This window comes from Hippoglossus hippoglossus, chromosome 17, assembly GCF_009819705.1.
Source record: "Hippoglossus hippoglossus isolate fHipHip1 chromosome 17, fHipHip1.pri, whole genome shotgun sequence".
Taxonomy (NCBI): Eukaryota; Metazoa; Chordata; class Actinopteri; order Pleuronectiformes; family Pleuronectidae; genus Hippoglossus; species Hippoglossus hippoglossus.
In genome coordinates this window covers 8,654,605-8,671,385 of record NC_047167.1, presented here as the reverse complement: position 1 = coordinate 8,671,385, position 16,781 = coordinate 8,654,605, and the positions used below count along the sequence as shown (strand labels likewise).

Here is a 16,781-nt window from a genome sequence, read left to right as displayed (position 1 = left end):
TGTTTAAAGAGCAGATTTCAAAATGATTTCCCGGACAGCTGTGAGCAGAGGTCAGCGTTGCAACACAACAAACAGTCGCATGCCCAAGGCCAAACTTTAGAGGTAGAGAGAGAGAGAGAGAGAGAGAGAGGTGAAATTCACAGAAGAACATAGTTTTTTATTAAAATGACTCATGTTGATGTTGATCATTACAGTGTGATCGTACAGTTTGTGTTTGAGCTCAGTGTTGGAGAACCACTTTACTCAGTCCTCATCTCTGACATGTATGAGCAGTATATAGAAACTCTTTTCTACCTCTCTCTCTCTCTCTCTACTCTCCTCCATTTTCATCCCTCTTTCTCACTCTCCCTCATTTCTTCTTTTAACCGACCCAGTGGAGGCAGATACACACCCTTACTCTCCTGCCGAATATTTGCTGTGTTTCTAAGGTTGAAAAATAAGGTTGTGGTCCCCTATGTGGGCCGTAAAACTCAGATCTGAGATACAACACCTAGACTGGCCACCTCTGTGTGATTTGACCCATTGACCCATCTTCTGTAACATGACCTCCAGAAATAAAAAGTATATCTAGAGCTATATAAGTGCAGACTTGTTTAGTATGAATATTTAACATTGAGAATAGACACATGCATAGAGTCTGGATGTGTCCCCGACAACAGAGACGAAACGATTTGTATCTGTACATCGTTATGAATACATGTAGTAAAATGATCACTAATGTCTCAAACAACTCACTCTTCTACATTCATTCTCGCTCATTGTCACATATGTGCTTCTAAAAACACACATGTTTAGTCCCCTATGCCACAATTGTTCATTTAAGACAACGGCCGTGTCCCAAATCTCTTACTAATCACTGTTCACCATTTTGTATTGTCTGAATGTGTTGAGAAGATTTTTATACCCTGTTCGTTGAACTCATTATTTTTGAACGGCTTGAGACAAATCTGTGAGTTGTGGTGGTGAAAGCACAAACTGCAGCAAACAAGTGTATTTCTACATATCTACATGAATTGAACCTGCTTTTTACCTAAAGGTTTTAATACTAAGTGTAAAATAAACATTCAGAATTTACTATGGAAATTCCCCTGGCTGCTGTTCGTCATGAGGATCAGAGAAAATACATCAAGTAGTGTCAACAAGTGTTTCTTTTGCCAATGAGCTCAAAGTTCCCCACATAAAAGTCCTTATAAAGTGAAGTATGGGTTAGTGAATGAGTCGGTGATTCCAGACACAGCCAATATGAACTCTTTGCAAGAATAAAAAAAAGTGATTAAACTATAAGCTGGTTGTCGTACGTATTGATCATAAATCATAAGTCATTATTTGACACAGATATGCCGGATCTAAACAAAATAATACAGAGGATTCTGTTGGAATGTATAGTGGACATTTTATTCAAACTACTGTAGCCATACACTAGCACAGAATATAAGTAGTATTGATCATGTGCTCCAGTTATGAAGATACAAGCTGACTGTCAAACAGCACCAAGCTCCAACACTGTGAGGATCTTTGAAATACATCTGGTTAAAAAAAATCCACTCTTGTTTTCTGCTGGAGGGATTTCATCAGTTTCCTGCTCGGCTTTGGTTGTCAGTTGTTGATGAGTGATCCAACAAGCAGGAGGAGTTCCCTCGCTGTGCTTTAGGAGCAAGTTCCCTGGTTACAATACAGACAATTATAATAATGTTAGCCATTAACGTAGAACTGCAGAGTAAAATAAAGTTTAAAAAAACATTAAATACAATAATGCAAACCACAATTCCTGTGGAATCATCTCCCACTTTCAGTTCGGGAGGCAGACACCATCTGTACGTTTAAGAGTAGGCTTAAAACCTTCCTTTTTGATAAAGCTTATAGTTAGAGCTGGTCCAGGCTTGTCCTAGACCTGCTCTTAGTTAGGCTGCTATAGGTCTAGAAGGTCGGGGGACACATGACACACGGAGCTTCTCTTTCCAGCTTCTCCTTCCTCTTCTCAATCGTTATCACATCAAAGTAATTCATATCCCATCAATACATGTTACTGACTTGACTTCTTCCCCGGAGTCCCTTTGCCTTATCGTCCGCAGATCCAGGGCCGCGGCTGTGGCCACATCATGGATTAGGATCTGTGGATCACGTATCAGAGGTCGTAATGGTGGATCCTGTATGGCGGATTCTGCATCGTGCTGGCTGATCGTGATAATAAAGGCAGATCCTTTATCGTGTTGGCATCAGATACTGGTGGTGGACCACGACCGAGGTGGCAGCTGATGATGGATCCTAGTGGCGGCAGTGGACAATGACTGTGGACTATAGTGGCATCCGATCTTGATGGTGGATCATGATCTTGCTGGCTGCTGACCATAGACTATGATTGCAGCAGGACTGCTCGATACATAGTATTTCTCCTCAGACACTTGACCATTAATGACATTAATCCACCAATTCACTGACCTTCAGTTATACTTCAAAATGTTTACCCTTATCAATGCTGCTAAAACCTTTATCTTGATGTTCTCCTTTACACTTGACATCCATTGCACTTCTGTCCATCCTGGGAGAGGGATCCCTCACATGTGGCTCTCTCTGAGGTTTCTACCTTCTTTTTTCCCTGTTAAAAGGGTTTTCAAGTAGTTTTTCCTTACTCTTGTTGAGGGTTAAGGGCAGAGGATGTCACACCATGTTAAAGCCCTATGAGACAAATTGTGATTTGTGAATATGGGCTATACAAATAAAATTTGATTGATTGATTGATTGAATATTAACTGGAATGGCACAAAGGCCCAACAGTCCCCTTATGAAACCACATTTATATTCACATGATCCAGATTTTTCTTTGGATCGGCAGCAAATTGCACACGATCTAAAATATCAGTCCCCTGAATATTTATTTTTATTTTCATCAAGATCCATGAATTATTGTCTAAGTAATTAATGAAAATCATGAAAAGCCGACACCACATCCTTCCACTAGGTTTCCTGATTATCCGGTCAGTAGTTTTTGTGTATTCGTGCTAACTAACAAACAAACCAACCAACAAACAGAGGTGCTGAAGTTAATACAAATCAAGTTGTAATCCGTGATTCAAGAAAAAAGAATTATCCAAGAACACTTACCCTATGATGGTCATAGGTGGTACAGCCTAAAAAAATAAAATAAAAACAGCTGTGAATTTTTCAGTAAGTCCCTAAATTCACTTAAAATGTTGTTATTGAGATCTGATTCAATACCTTCCTGCCTGACGACACCTACACAAGAAAACCCGCTCTGAACAACACTGGTTTGTCAGTGTAGTTTTTTTTATCTAGTTATGAACCACCCGTCTCTGAAGCCTGAGATTCACTCAAGAATGTTGACAAATGCATCCAAGTATTGATAATTGACTGAAAATGCATCTTTAATCACAAAGTTACTGACTTTGTCTCCTCTGCTTGTTACTGAGAATCAGAGCTCAGAGATTCATGTTTGTTAGCTGACAATAAAAAAGGCAGGAACAAAAAGCACTGTGACACGTTGAAATATAAAGCACCTAATGTATTTATACTTACAGCGGGTATAAGTGATTCTGCGATTGGAGCAATGAACAGCCACGCTGTAATCCGGCCAAGTACATGGAATATATTTCGTTTCTCCTTCCTTGATATACTCAGTCACAGAAAGATCTAAACCACGATCATAATGACCAGGTTCCATGACACAAAATGCATCTGCACAAAATGAACAGAAAAAACACATGGATAAATATTTGGGTTTTTAAAATATTTCTATATTTGACAGACTTAAGGAATTAAAATAAGTGTTGACTTCTTTATACCTTCGCAGACGGGTAATTTTGACCAAGAGCCGTCATTGTAACAACTCACAGTGTCTTCACCGACTTGTTTGTAAAAACTATTACACTGAAATTTCAAATACATTCGATGCTCTTCCACAACGACACCATTAGGAACGTTTGGGCGTGTCCCACAGTTTTCGACTGAAATGAAAAAAAAAAGGATTATTTAAGACTGTCACAGTATCTCAGTGAAAATGATCTCATCAGCAACAACATAACTTGTGGTACTAAAATGAACATTGTGGAAAAAGGCAATTACACAGCACTGCTGGGAACTGAAAATCTGCTTTGTGCAGCAATAAACAAAGATTTTGACCCAAATCATCCCCAAATGTTTCTCTATGCTGAATCGACCATGTTGACTTATATTCTGATTTCTTTGTAAGTGCAACTGGCATCCAGGTGGCACAGTGGTACAGTGGTTAGCACAGTGGTTCACATCCAGTATGTTCTTGGTTCGAATGCAGGTTGCATGGGCCTCCTCCCACAGTCCCAATTCTGTTTTTTTTATGAATTCAAGTTGTGCATGTGTGAAGATCAGGCAGATAAAGAGACTTCTAAGGGGGCCTTCACACCAACCACATGGTTAGGGTCCAGACCTGCAGACGCTTTAGTGTCTCGCACCACCGTCTGTAACAACCAACCCAAATTCAGTTTGACCAAAAGAGGTGGTGTCAGGTCCAGATCAAACTGACCCAAGGTTTGGTTTGTTTGCAGTGAGAAAAAAACATTTTTGATAGTTTGGACCTACGGATCAATTGCAGGAAGGAAAAAAAACAACAACATTAAACAATAGAAGAAGAAAGGAAGGCAGAGGCAGGTCAAGTCTTCACCTCCGACGACATAATGATGGAATGACAAGGACAATCATTTTGCTGGAATACACCGTATTCTTTAGAATATAGGACAAGATGGTGAATGTCCCTTGCAATAAAAGTCATTAGTTCATTCATTTTCTTTTCTTTCCAACCAGTAAAGTGTCCTCCATCCATGATCCATTCATTTTTTATAATGCTTAGAGTTTGAGGGTCATGGGGAGAGTTGGAGCCATGATGACGATGGTTCGTTTCAAAGAAGCGAATGAGTCTGAGTGACTTACTGGGTATGAAGAGAGGCCTGTTGGCAGAGGTGCTGGAAGATCCTGTAAGACACAGAGCACATGAAGCCAGAATAGAAGTTACACATCACATTAGGATGTTATTTCTTTCTTATTCATTCAGAATCTTGTCCAAAGACATTTTGTACCTTTTGAAATTTTAAAACTTAAAATCAATGAGTGGGATCTGCTTGTATTTTATCACAGTGATAAAAGAGACGAAGGCCTACCTCCACTGCCTGGTTGTGTCCCATGGCCGGAGGACGTGCTGTGTCCCTCGCCTGGTCCCACCTCCACAGAACCACCATGTCCAATATCTGGTCTGCTTCCTGAATGGAAAGAAAATAAAAACACCACTCGTCCTGTCTCTTTACCTATATGGACAAACATTACATACACGTGTTGAGACATAACTTCTAGGAGACAGATGTGTAGAAGGACGTTTGATTCAATTGATGTAACGTCTGCTTTTATTTACTGCTGGTGATGTTTGCTTTCAAAGAACAACACCCTGTAGCATCCTATTTCAGCTTGAACGTGGCTGCGTCACAAACTCAAAAGCCTGAATCCACACCCTTTATGTAGCGCAGATTTAGCGAGTATAGAGTTTCTTTCCTTTCTTCATTTACGAGCCATTTCTATTGCTTTCCCTCACAACCCTGTACCTCCCCCCTTTAAAACCACTCCTGCTCACATGCAGATTTGCTCTGAGCTTCAGTTTGACTCGTCCTTGTACACTTCTCGTGAAATGACCCTGTCAAAATATCCCCTTCCAATAAGAATTCAAGTATACCACTGACAAATGAAACCATCATTTCAGGCGTGTTTGCTTTACTTTAACAAAGTTCAGCAGATCACTCACCGACTTCGCTCTCCCAAGACCACAAATAAGTCTTTTATGTGAGCAGCTTGTTTTATTTGAACATAGTTGGAGATAGATGTAGTCAATGATGTGCCCTTGATCCTATCTGCATATTGTCCACTTACTGCACATTGGGCCTTCAGTCCAGGTTCCAGCCAGACAGAAAAGTGTTTTTTTGTGTGATCCCTCTGTGCTGTATCCATCTTCACATTCATATTTCACTTCTGCATCTTCAAGAAACAGCTCCTGGTATCCCTGGTCAACGATAATAGCGTGTGGGATTTTAGGAGGTGCCCTGCACGATTTGATGCTTACTGAAAAAAAACACATTTGTCATGGATCAAACAGGCAGTTTGGTTTATGTAGTCAGTGAGAATTCATGGAGTAAGATTTAGACTCTGCACAAAGCTGAAAGACTTACTCTCACACATGGGCAAAGAGGACCACGTCCCATTTATACATTTGGCTGTTGCGATGTTGTCTTTGTGTTCATATCCTTTGTCACATGTGATCCTGATGATGTGTCCCTCCTTGTACCAACCTTCTGAGGCCTCTGTGTATTTTGCATTGGCAATAGTTGGCGGAATGCAGGCTTTTTCCTCTGAAAGAAAAAAGAACCAACCAAATAATTGTTATCATTTTGATCATGTAGTGGGTGGACTATTGATGTTTGGACCCCTCATCATCATAGAACATCCTGATAAAATAGAAAAAAATATATAAAATTATTTTTAATTTAAAAGTTTTTTAATTAATCTCAAGACATTGTCTATAGTTCCTGATGAGAACTGAGGTTGGATGCACAAGGATGAATTTTGTAGCAGGGTTTGTATTGTGGGTAAAACCTGTGAATGAGAAGACAGTGTCACATCAAAAAATCATTTATGAATAACATCACTTTGCTCATCTTCTTTTTTTTGACACTCTGAATTTTTACCCGAACCCTAATCTCTAACCCTAAATGTATTTTATCCATAAATAATATGTCAGTCATTTTGCAAGATACACAAAAATATATACACATTCATACACTCCTTTTATGATATCTCACTAACCTCAGAGTGTTCTTTAACATTCACAGTCCCTGCGTGACCTTTGCAGCACTGTGTTGCGTTTTAACCCCAAACTAACTCTGACCAAACCAGCTTTAATAACATGAGAGAAGCTTAAACTGTGCATAATGCCTGAGAGTGCTGTGCTGTTCATACCTAATATACAGAGTGATGAGATCACTTAACACCACAAATGATTTAATTTGTGAAAAACGTACCTATACATCGTGGCGTATGAGACCATGTGCCATGTTGACACACGATTTCTGCCCACCAACCCTCCACAGCTGGTTTATGTGTGTTTCTACAGGCATAGGTGAGCTTGGAGTCATGAGAATACGTTTCTTTAACAGGGACGAAATTACCATGGTCCAGTGAGGGAGCAGCACACTGCAGAGCTGCACTTTGTGCTGAAACAGAGATAAGCAAGAGAATAATATTTCTTATATTATAATAAGTGTGTGTGTTTAAAAAAACAAATTTAAATGATTCTAGGGGTAAATTTGAGTCTCTTACCGTGTAGTGCTCCTGGAAACCAAACCAGAAGAAAAAATCCCAAATATCTTGAGCACATTTTGACAATTCTGATGCCTCAGGACGAAGCAGAGCAAAGACCCAGTTCAAATCCAAACAAGTTAGTGATTGTTGAGGGCATTTCCCCAAATAGTTAAAGAATGAGGAGTTAACACTTTCTGTGACAGTGACTGTGACGTGACGCTGTCGCTCTGAAGCCAACACACAAACCAAACACATGTTCTACAAATCCATACACACTGGAAGACAAACACTGTGGTTGTTTCTTTATTAACTTTTTCTACATATGGGTTTCAGAGACACATGTGAAGAACACTGACAACTTCTAAAAGAATCAAATGAAATCAACACCCCCTATTATAGTGTCAAAACACACAAAGTAATGAAAAATAAAAAAATCATAATCATGATAGACTTTGCATATTATGAGTTAAGATCTCATTAAGCAGTAAAGTTATACACTATATCTTAAAGGAACTAATAACATCGAGGGGCTTTAAACATACAGATTTAATTGTAATTATAGTAATTATTTTAGATTCATATATAATTATAAATAATACAATTATAGTAATAAGTAGGGCTACGTTGTAGCACTAACGGGCCCGAGCAAAGGAATTTTGAAGCCTGCTGCAGTTAGTGGAGAGAGCGATCAATGACCAAGCGCACGTCTCTGCGTTGCATGCGTTTTGCGCACTGCGGCAAGGAGTAGCGCTTCACTCCGTCACGCGATGTCGATCCTTGACTGCTAATTGCTCATTACGGTCCACGCTGTCAATTGCACATCACACTGTGACAATTTCATGTAAATTGAATGATAGTTGTAAAACAAAGCTTATTTCCTGTTGCCAGTAGGTGGCGCCATCAGTATTATTACATGCAGACTAATAGATCTGTTCAAGTAGGGGCTCTGATGTAGCGTGAGCAATTTTGTGTCAATTGGACAATGTTACAACAACTTCATTTTCACACTGATCAGTAGGTGGCGCTATGACCCTGCACTAATATTAATATATGGAGCTGGTCAGGTCAGGATTGTGATCATAGGTCAGTAGTTTGGGGCCGGTTGGATAATGCAGAGTGGATTTACAAAGTACTTCCTGTTTCATGGCTAATCAGTAGGTGGCGCTATGACACTGATGAATTATTGACACATAGAGCTGTTCAGGCTTGGTCTCTGATCATGAGACAGAAGTTTGGCGGTGATAGGACAATGCACACTGGACTTATGACAACATCGTCTCCTTTGGCGAAGGATGAACCTTCGCCGCACCTCAATGTTTACACGGTTTGAGGAAATGTCACAATTCTGACCATGGTCCTTTGACTTCTCTCAGCTCATTTGAGCTGTATATTGTAAAGCAGCCAGGAGTAGTTCGTCAAAGTATAAAACATGTGAGTTCATGTAGCCAGCAGGTGGCACTGTGATTTTAAGTCATGATTTCTGTGTAGATGTCATCAGGCCGGGACTCTTGTCTTACATGTCTAGTTTGAACTCGATTGGACCAAATATGTCCGAGATACAGACCGTCATGTTTTGATGGCATGTAATCAAACTTTGATGCCACACCACGGTCACACCGTGTGATGAAATCAAATATACCGAGTCAGTTTATATCTCCATCTTGCTTAGATGACATTCCCAGAAGTTGAAGTTGATCTGATGAAAGCCCTACGACAAGTTCGTCAAAGTAAAAATGTGGAAAATGGCCAAAATGGCCATTAAAGTCAAAATGGCGGGCTTCCTGTTTGGTCTAGCATATCTATCCAAGAGACTTATTTGTTTGTTATTGAAAGACACATGTCTCTATCGATTTTTGTAGATGTCGGCCAATCGTAGTGCCGGGGCTGCCCTTAAGGGGGCGCTAGTCAGTTATTTTGCCACGCCCATTCCTTAAAACCATCTGAATGTCTGCGGGGGGGGGGGGGGGGCTGTTGTTACACAAATGTAGTTTGAGGGAGGTTGAACCTCGAACACCGAAGTTATAGCAATTTCGTGTGTCACGGCGAGTTGATGAACTTTGACGCCACGCCACTATTATGGCGTTTGACGAAAAGTCACAGTAATCTTATGCCTTCATTATCAATGTCTTGAGACCCAGTCTGGTCATGATACACCGGGGCTATGATTTTTGTGAAGATCGGTGAAAGCTAACTGAGGGGCTTTTCCTTAGATGGCGCTGTTGAGCCATTTGCCCATTTCAAATTACTCCAGAATACAATTACTTTTTGGGGTTTTGAATTCCCTCCAAACTTTGGTAACAATCTGAGCATGTCTAGGCCCTGACAAAGCCCCAAAAGGGAAATACAAATCCTTCGAAATACAAAAGGGCCTCCCACCGGAGGTGCTCGGGCCCTAATAACAACAAATCCTAACCCTAACCCATTATTCAGTATTCAACATTTATGATATTATCTCTACATTGTGATTTTATCTTTCAGAACAAACGTGCATATAAACAAATGAATCTGTTGACGCTGATGATACTGTAACTTTGGTACCTGCATGTTTTAGTCTCAACTTTCATTTGGATTATTTTATGTGTGTAACAATCCAACATTCAGTTGTGTTTTGTTTTTTTACCTCCATGTTTGTTTACACAGAATTTGTTTAAAGAGCAGATTTCAAAATGATTTCCCGGACGGCTGTGAGCAGAGGTCAGCGTTGCAACACAACAAACAGTCGCATGCCCAAGGCCAAACTTTAGAGGTAGAGAGAGAGGGAGAGAGAGAGAGAGGTGAAATTCACAGAAGAACATAGTTTTTTATTAAAATGACTCATGTTGATGTTGATCATTACAGTGTGATCGTACAGTTTGTGTTTGAGCTCAGTGTTGGAGAACCACTTTACTCAGTCCTCATCTCTGACATGTATGAGCAGTATATAGAAACTCTTTTCTACCTCTCTCTCTCTCTCTCTACTCTCCTCCATTTTCATCCCTCTTTCTCACTCTCCCTCATTTCTTCTTTTAACCGACCCAGTGGAGGCAGATACACACCCTTACTCTCCTGCCGAATATTTGCTGTGTTTCTAAGGTTGAAAAATAAGGTTGTGGTCCCCTATGTGGGCCGTAAAACTCAGATCTGAGATACAACACCTAGACTGGCCACCTCTGTGTGATTTGACCCATTGACCCATCTTCTGTAACATGACCTCCAGAAATAAAAAGTACATCTAGAGCTATATAAGTGCAGACTTGTTTAGTATGAATATTTAACATTGAGAATAGACACATGCATAGAGTCTGGATGTGTCCCCGACAACAGAGACGAAACGATTTGTATCTGTACATCGTTATGAATACATGTAGTAAAATGATCACTAATGTCTCAAACAACTTACTCTTCTACATTCATTCTCGCTCATTGTCACATATGTGCTTCTAAAACACACATGTTTAGTCCCCTATGTCACAATTGTTCATTTAAGACAACGGCCGTGTCCCAAATCTCTTACTAATCACTGTTCACCATTTTGTATTGTCTGAATGTGTTGAGAAGATTTTTATACCCTGTTCGTTGAACTCATTATTTTTGAACGGCTTGAGACAAATCTGTGAGTTGTGGTGGTAAAAGCACAAACTGCAGCAAACAAGTGTATTTCTACATATCTACATGAATTGAACCTGCTTTTTACCTAAAGGTTTTAATACTAAGTGTAAAATAAACATTCAGAATTTACTATGGAAATTCCCCTGGCTGCTGTTCGTCATGAGGATCAGAGAAAATACATCAAGTAGTGTCAACAAGTGTTTCTTTTGCCAATGAGCTCAAAGTTCCCCACATAAAAGTCCTTATAAAGTGAAGTATGGGTTAGTGAATGAGTCGGTGATTCCAGACACAGCCAATATGAACTCTTTGCAAGAATAAAAAAAAGTGATTAAACTATAAGCTGGTTGTCGTACGTATTGATCATAAATCATAAGTCATTATTTGACACAGATATGCCGGATCTAAACAAAATAATACAGAGGATTCTGTTGGAATGTATAGTGGACATTTTATTCAAACTACTGTAGCCATACACTAGCACAGAATATAAGTAGTATTGATCATGTGCTCCAGTTATGAAGATACAAGCTGACTGTCAAACAGCACCAAGCTCCAACACTGTGAGGATCTTTGAAATACATCTGGTTAAAAAGAAATCCACTCTTGTTTTCTGCTGGAGGGATTTCATCAGTTTCCTGCTCGGCTTTGGTTGTCAGTTGTTGATGAGTGATCCAACAAGCAGGAGGAGTTCCCTCGCTGAGCTTTAGGAGCAATGTCCCTGGTTACAATACAGACAATTATAATAATGTTAACCGTTAACGTAGAACTGCAGAGTAAAATAAAGTTTAAAAAACATTAAACACAATAATGCAAACCACAATAATAACTAGAACGGCACAAAAGCCCAACAGTCCCCTTATGAAACCACATTTATATTCACATGATCCAGATTTTTCTTTGGATCTGCAGCAAATTGCACACAATCTAAAATATCAGTCCCCTGAATATTTATTTTTACTTTCATCAAGATCCATGAATTATTGTCTAGTAATTAATGAAAATCATGAAAAGCCGACACCACATCCTTCCACTAGGTTCCCTGATTATCCGGTCAGTAGTTTTTGTGTATTCGTGCTAACTAACAAACAAACCAACCAACAAACAGAGTTGCTGAAGTTAATACAAATCAAGTTGTAATCCATTATTTAAGAAAAAAGAATTATCCAAGAACACTTACCCAATAATGGTCATGGGTGTTACAACCTAAAAAAATTAAATAAAAACAGCCGTGAATTTTTCAGTAAGTCCCTAAATTCACTTAAAATGTTGTTATTGAGATCTGATTCAATACCTTCCTGCCTGACGACACCTACACAAGAAAACCTGCTCTGAACAACACTGGTTTGTCAGTGTAGTTTTTTTTTATCTAGTTATGAACCACCCGTCTCTGAAGCCTGAGATTCACTCAAGAATGTTGACAAATGCATCCAAGTATTGATAATTGACTGAAAATGCATCTTGAATCACAAAGTTACTGACTTTGTCTCCTCTGCTTGTTACTGAGAATCAGAGCTCAGAGATTCATGTTTGTTTGCTGACAATAAAAAAGGCAGGAACAAAAAGCACTGTGACACGTTGAAATACAAAGCACCTAATGTATTTATACTTACAGCGGGTACGAGTGATTCTGCGATTGGAGCAATGAACAGCCACGCTGTGATCCCACGAAGTACATGGAAAATATTTCTGCTCTCCTTCCTTTAAATACTCAGCCACAGAAAGCTCTAAACCATAACCAGGTTCCATGACACAAAATGCATCTGCACAAAATGAACAGAAAATAACACATGGATAAATATTTTTGTTTTAAAAACATTTCGATATTTGACAGACTTATGGAATTAAAATAAGTGTTGACTTCTTTATACCTTCGCAGACGGGTAATTTTGACCAAGAGCCGTCATTGTAACAACTCACAGTGTCTAGACCGACTTGTTTGTAAAAACTATTACACTTGAATTTCAAATACATTCGATGCTCTTCCACAACGACACCATTAGGAACGATTGGGCGTGTCTTACAGTTGTCGACTGAAATGAAAAAAAAAGGATTATTTAAGACTGTCACAGTATCTCAGTGAAAAAATTATCTCATCAACAACAACATAACTTGTGGTACTAAAATGAACATTGTGGAAAAAGGCAATTACACAGCACTGCTGGGAACTGAAAATCTGCTTTGTGCAGCAATAAACAAAGATTTTGACCCAAATCATCCCCAAATGTTTCTCTATGCTGAATTGACCATGTTGACTTATATTCAGATTTCTTTGTAAGTGCAACTGGCATCCAGGTGGCACAGTGGTACAGTGGTTAGCACAGTGGTTCACATCCAGTATGTTCTTGGTTCGAATGCAGGTTGCATGGGCCTCCTCCCACAGTCCCAATTCTTTTTTTTATGAATTCAAGTTGTGCATGTGTGAAGATCAGGCAGATAAAGAGACTTCTAAGGGGGCCTTCACACCAACCACATGGTTAGGGTCCAGACCTGCAGACGCTTTAGTGTCTCGCACCACCGTCTGTAACAACCAACCCAAATTCAGTTTGACCAAAAGAGGTGGTGTCAGGTCCAGATCAAACTGATCCAAGGTTTGGTTTGTTTGCAGTGAGAAAAAAACATTTTTGATAGTTTGGACCTACGGATCTATTGCAGGAAGGAAAAAAAACAACAACATTAAACAATAGAAGAAGAAAAGAAGGCAGAGGCATGTCAAGTCTTCACCTCCGACGACATAATGATGGAATGACAAGGACAATCATTTTGCTGGAATACACCGTATTCTTTAGAATATAGGACAAGATGGTGAATGTCCCTTGCAATAAAAGTCATTAGTTCATTCATTTTCTTTTCTTTCCAACCAGTAAAGTGTCCTCCATCCACGATCCATTCATTTTTTATAATGCTTAGAGTTTGAGGGTCAGGGGGAGAGTTGGAGCCATGATGACGATGGTTCGTTTCAAAGAAGCGAATGAGTCTGAGTGACTTACTGGGTATGAAGAGAGGCCTGTTGGCAGAGGTGCTGGAAGATCCTGTAAGACACAGAGCACATGAAGCCAGAATAGAAGTTACACATCACATTAGGATGTTATTTCTTTCTTATTCATTCAGAGTCTTGTCCAAAGACATTTTGTACCATTTGAAATTTTAAAACTTAAAATCAATGAGTGGGATCTGCTTATATTTTATCACAGTGATAGAAGAGACAAAGGCCTACCTCCACTGCCAGGTTGTCTCCCACGGCCAGAGGACGCGCTGTGTCCCCCGCCTGTTCCTGCCTCCACAGAACGATCATGTCCAATATCTGGTCTGCTTCCTGAATGGAAAGAAAATAAAAACAAAAAGAGAGTCCATACATATTATTCAGTGGGGTTAGATAAAGAGATTTACTGATTAATTTCTAATAAAAATCAGTAACTTACCTCCACCCCCTCCACCCCCAGGTTGTGTTGTCCCTCTGCCAGAGGACGTGCTGTGTCCCCCGCCTGTTCCCACCTCCACAGAACCACCAGGTCCAATATCTGGTCTGCTTCCTGAATGGAAATAAATAAAAACACCACTCGTCCTGTGTCTTTACCTATATGGACAAACATTACATACACGTGTAGAGACATAACTTCTAGGAGACAGATGTGTAGAAGGACGTTTGATTCAATTGATGTAACGTCTGCTTTTATTTACTGCTGGTGATGTTTGCTTTCAAAGAACAACACCCTGTAGCATCCTATTTCAGCTTGAACGTGGCTGCGTCACAAACTCAAAAGCCTGAATCCACACCCTTTATGTAGCGCAGATTTAGCGAGTATAGAGTTTCTTTTCTTTCTTCATTTAAGAGCCATTTCTATTGCTTTCCCTCACAACCCTGTACCTCCCCCCCTTTAAAACCGCTCCTGCTCACATGCAGATTTGCTCTGAGCTTCAGTTTGACTCGTCCTTGTACACTTCTCGTGAAATGACCCTGTCAAAATATCCCCTTCCAATAAGAATTCAAGTATACCACTGACAAATGAAACCATCATTGCAGACGTGTTTGCTTTACTTTAACAAAGTTCAGCAGATCACTCACCGACTTCGCTCTCCCAAGACCACAAATAAGTCTTTTATGTGAGCAGCTTGTTTTATTTGAACATAGTTGGAGATAGATGTTGTCAATGATGTGCCCTTGATCCTATCTGCATATTGTCCACTTACTGCACATTGGGCCTTCAGTCCAGGTTCCAGCCAGACAGAAAAGTGTTTTTTTGTGTGATCCCTCTGTGCTGTATCCATCTTCACATTCATATTTCACTTCTACATCTTCAAGAAACAGCTCCTGGTATCCCTGGTCAACGATAATAGCGTGTGGGATTTTAGGAGGCGCCCTGCACGTTTTGATGCTTACTGCAAAAAAATTTTTTAAAAGCACATTTGTCATGGATCAAACAGGCAGTTTGGTTTATGTAGCCAGTGAGAATTCATGGAGTAAGATTTAGACTCTGCACAAAGCTGAAAGACTTACTCTCGCAGATGGGCAAAGAGGACCACGTCCCATTTATACATTTTGCTGTTGCGATGTTGTCTTTGTGTTCATATCCTTTGTCACATGTGATCCTGATGATGTGTCCCTCCTCGTACCAACCTTCTGAGGCCTCTGTGTATTTTGCATTGGCAATAGTTGGCGGAATGCAGGCTTTTTCCTCTGAAAGAAAAAAGAACAAACCAAAGAATTGTCATCATTTTGATCATGTAGTGGGTGGACTGTTGATGTTTGGACCCCTCATCATCATAGAACATCCTGATAAAATAGAAAAAAATATATCAAATTATTTTTTCAAGGAATATCTCAAGACATTGTCTATAGTTCCTGATGAGAACTGAGGTTGGATGCACAAGGATGAATTTTGTAGCAGGGTTTGTATTGTGGGTAAAACCTGTGAATGAGAAGACAGTGTCACATCAAAAAATCATTTATGTATGACATCACTTTGCTCATCTTCTTTTTTTTTGATACTATGAATTTTTACCAGAACCCTAATCTCTAACCCTAAATGTATTTTATCCATAAATAATATGTCAGTCATTTTGCAAGATACACAAAAATATATACACATTCATACACTCCTTTTATGATATCTCACTAACCTCAGAGTGTTCTTTAACATTCACAGTCCCTGCGTGACCTTTGCAGCACTGTGTTGCGTTTTAACCCCAAACTAACTCTGACCAAACCAGCTTTAATAACATGAGAGAAGCTTAAACTGTGCATAATGCCTGAGAGTGCTGTGCTGTTCATACCTAATATACAGAGTGATGAGATCACTTAACACCACAAATGATTTATTTTGTGAAAAACGTACCTATACATCGTGGCGTATGAGACCATGTGCCATGTTGACACACGATTTCTGCCCACCAACCCTCCACAGCTGGTTTATGTGTGTTTTCACAGCCATATCTGAGCTTGGTGTCATGAGAATACGTTTCTTTAACAGGGAGGAAATAACCATGGTCCAGTGAGGGAGCAGCACACTGCAGAGCTGCACTTTGTGCTGAAACAGAGATAAGCAAGAGAATAATATTTATTGTATTATAATAAGTGTGTGTGTTTAAAAAAACAAATTTAAATGATTCTAGGGGTAAATTTGAGTCTCTTACCGTGTAGTGCTCCTGGAAACCAAACCAGAAGAAAAAATCCCAAATATCTTGAGCACATTTTGACAATTCTGATGCCTCAGGACGAAGCAGAGCAAAGACCCAGTTCAAATCCAAACAAGTTAGTGATTGTTGAGGGCATTTCCCCAAATAGTTAAAGAATGAGGAGTTAACACTTTCTGTGACAGTGACTGTGACGTGACGCTGTCGCTCTGAAGCCAACACACAAACCAAAC

At 39.7% G+C, this 16,781-nt stretch overlaps 3 protein-coding genes across 5 annotated transcripts; all 3 read right to left on the bottom strand.

Annotated features, from left to right (window-relative positions):
* Nucleotides 1-1,368: 1,368 nt before the first annotated feature.
* On the bottom strand, nt 1,369-7,569 carry LOC117778488 (complement factor H-like). 3 transcript variants are annotated; one of them, XM_034614074.1, is made up of 10 exons: nt 7,348-7,561; nt 7,050-7,241; nt 6,201-6,380; nt 5,905-6,093; nt 5,148-5,246; nt 4,921-4,962; nt 3,801-3,962; nt 3,535-3,693; nt 3,103-3,128; nt 1,369-1,662 (listed from the first exon to the last, which is right to left on the bottom strand). In XM_034614074.1, exons 1-10 carry the CDS (start codon nt 7,403-7,405, stop codon nt 1,648-1,650), a joined length of 1,122 nt encoding a protein of 373 aa, XP_034469965.1. In that variant the 5' UTR covers nt 7,406-7,561; the 3' UTR covers nt 1,369-1,647. The 3 variants fall into 3 exon arrangements, 2 of the variants coding, with proteins under 2 accessions (XP_034469965.1, XP_034469966.1); XM_034614075.1 differs by lacking the exon at nt 5,148-5,246 and having other exon boundaries at nt 7,348-7,560; XR_004616793.1 differs by lacking the exons at nt 1,369-1,662; nt 3,103-3,128 and adding an exon at nt 5,271-5,291 and having other exon boundaries at nt 3,552-3,693; nt 5,148-5,230; nt 7,348-7,569.
* A 3,771-nt stretch (nt 7,570-11,340) lies between these two features.
* On the bottom strand, nt 11,341-15,268 carry LOC117778489 (transcription factor SOX-4-like). Its single transcript, XM_034614077.1, has 8 exons — nt 15,106-15,268; nt 14,337-14,447; nt 14,132-14,230; nt 13,905-13,946; nt 12,786-12,947; nt 12,528-12,571; nt 12,095-12,120; nt 11,341-11,635 (listed from the first exon to the last, which is right to left on the bottom strand). The coding sequence occupies exons 1-8, from the start codon at nt 15,110-15,112 to the stop codon at nt 11,545-11,547; spliced, it is 582 nt and encodes a 193-aa protein (XP_034469968.1). The 5' UTR covers nt 15,113-15,268; the 3' UTR covers nt 11,341-11,544.
* A 100-nt stretch (nt 15,269-15,368) lies between these two features.
* Nucleotides 15,369-16,781, bottom strand: LOC117778336 (complement factor H-related protein 5-like). The gene is made up of 3 exons (XM_034613836.1): nt 16,549-16,781; nt 16,251-16,442; nt 15,369-15,592 (listed from the first exon to the last, which is right to left on the bottom strand). The coding sequence occupies exons 1-3, from the start codon at nt 16,604-16,606 to the stop codon at nt 15,369-15,371; spliced, it is 474 nt and encodes a 157-aa protein (XP_034469727.1). The 5' UTR covers nt 16,607-16,781.

What these genes read in the sequence shown, in the direction of transcription:
- LOC117778488 (XM_034614074.1), bottom strand. Translation starts at nt 7,405, where the DNA reads ATGTGCTCAAGATATTTGGGATTTTTTCTTCTGGTTTGGTTTCCAGGA. An exon ending in TCATACGCCACGATGTATAG is followed by an intron (nt 6,381 to 7,049) that starts GTACGTTTTTCA and finishes TTTTTCTTTCAG; the next exon opens with AGGAAAAAGCCTGCATTCCG. An exon ending in GACACAACCAGGCAGTGGAG is followed by an intron (nt 4,963 to 5,147) that starts GTAGGCCTTCGT and finishes TGTGTCTTACAG; the next exon opens with GATCTTCCAGCACCTCTGCC.
- LOC117778489 (XM_034614077.1), bottom strand. An exon ending in TGGGGGTGGAGGGGGTGGAG is followed by an intron (nt 14,231 to 14,336) that starts GTAAGTTACTGA and finishes CTTTCCATTCAG; the next exon opens with GAAGCAGACCAGATATTGGA. An exon ending in AAAATTACCCGTCTGCGAAG is followed by an intron (nt 12,572 to 12,785) that starts GTATAAAGAAGT and finishes GTGGGATCACAG; the next exon opens with CGTGGCTGTTCATTGCTCCA.
- LOC117778336 (XM_034613836.1), bottom strand. Translation starts at nt 16,606, where the DNA reads ATGTGCTCAAGATATTTGGGATTTTTTCTTCTGGTTTGGTTTCCAGGA. An exon ending in GTTTCCAGGAGCACTACACG is followed by an intron (nt 16,443 to 16,548) that starts GTAAGAGACTCA and finishes TCTCTGTTTCAG; the next exon opens with CACAAAGTGCAGCTCTGCAG. An exon ending in TCATACGCCACGATGTATAG is followed by an intron (nt 15,593 to 16,250) that starts GTACGTTTTTCA and finishes TTTTTCTTTCAG; the next exon opens with AGGAAAAAGCCTGCATTCCG.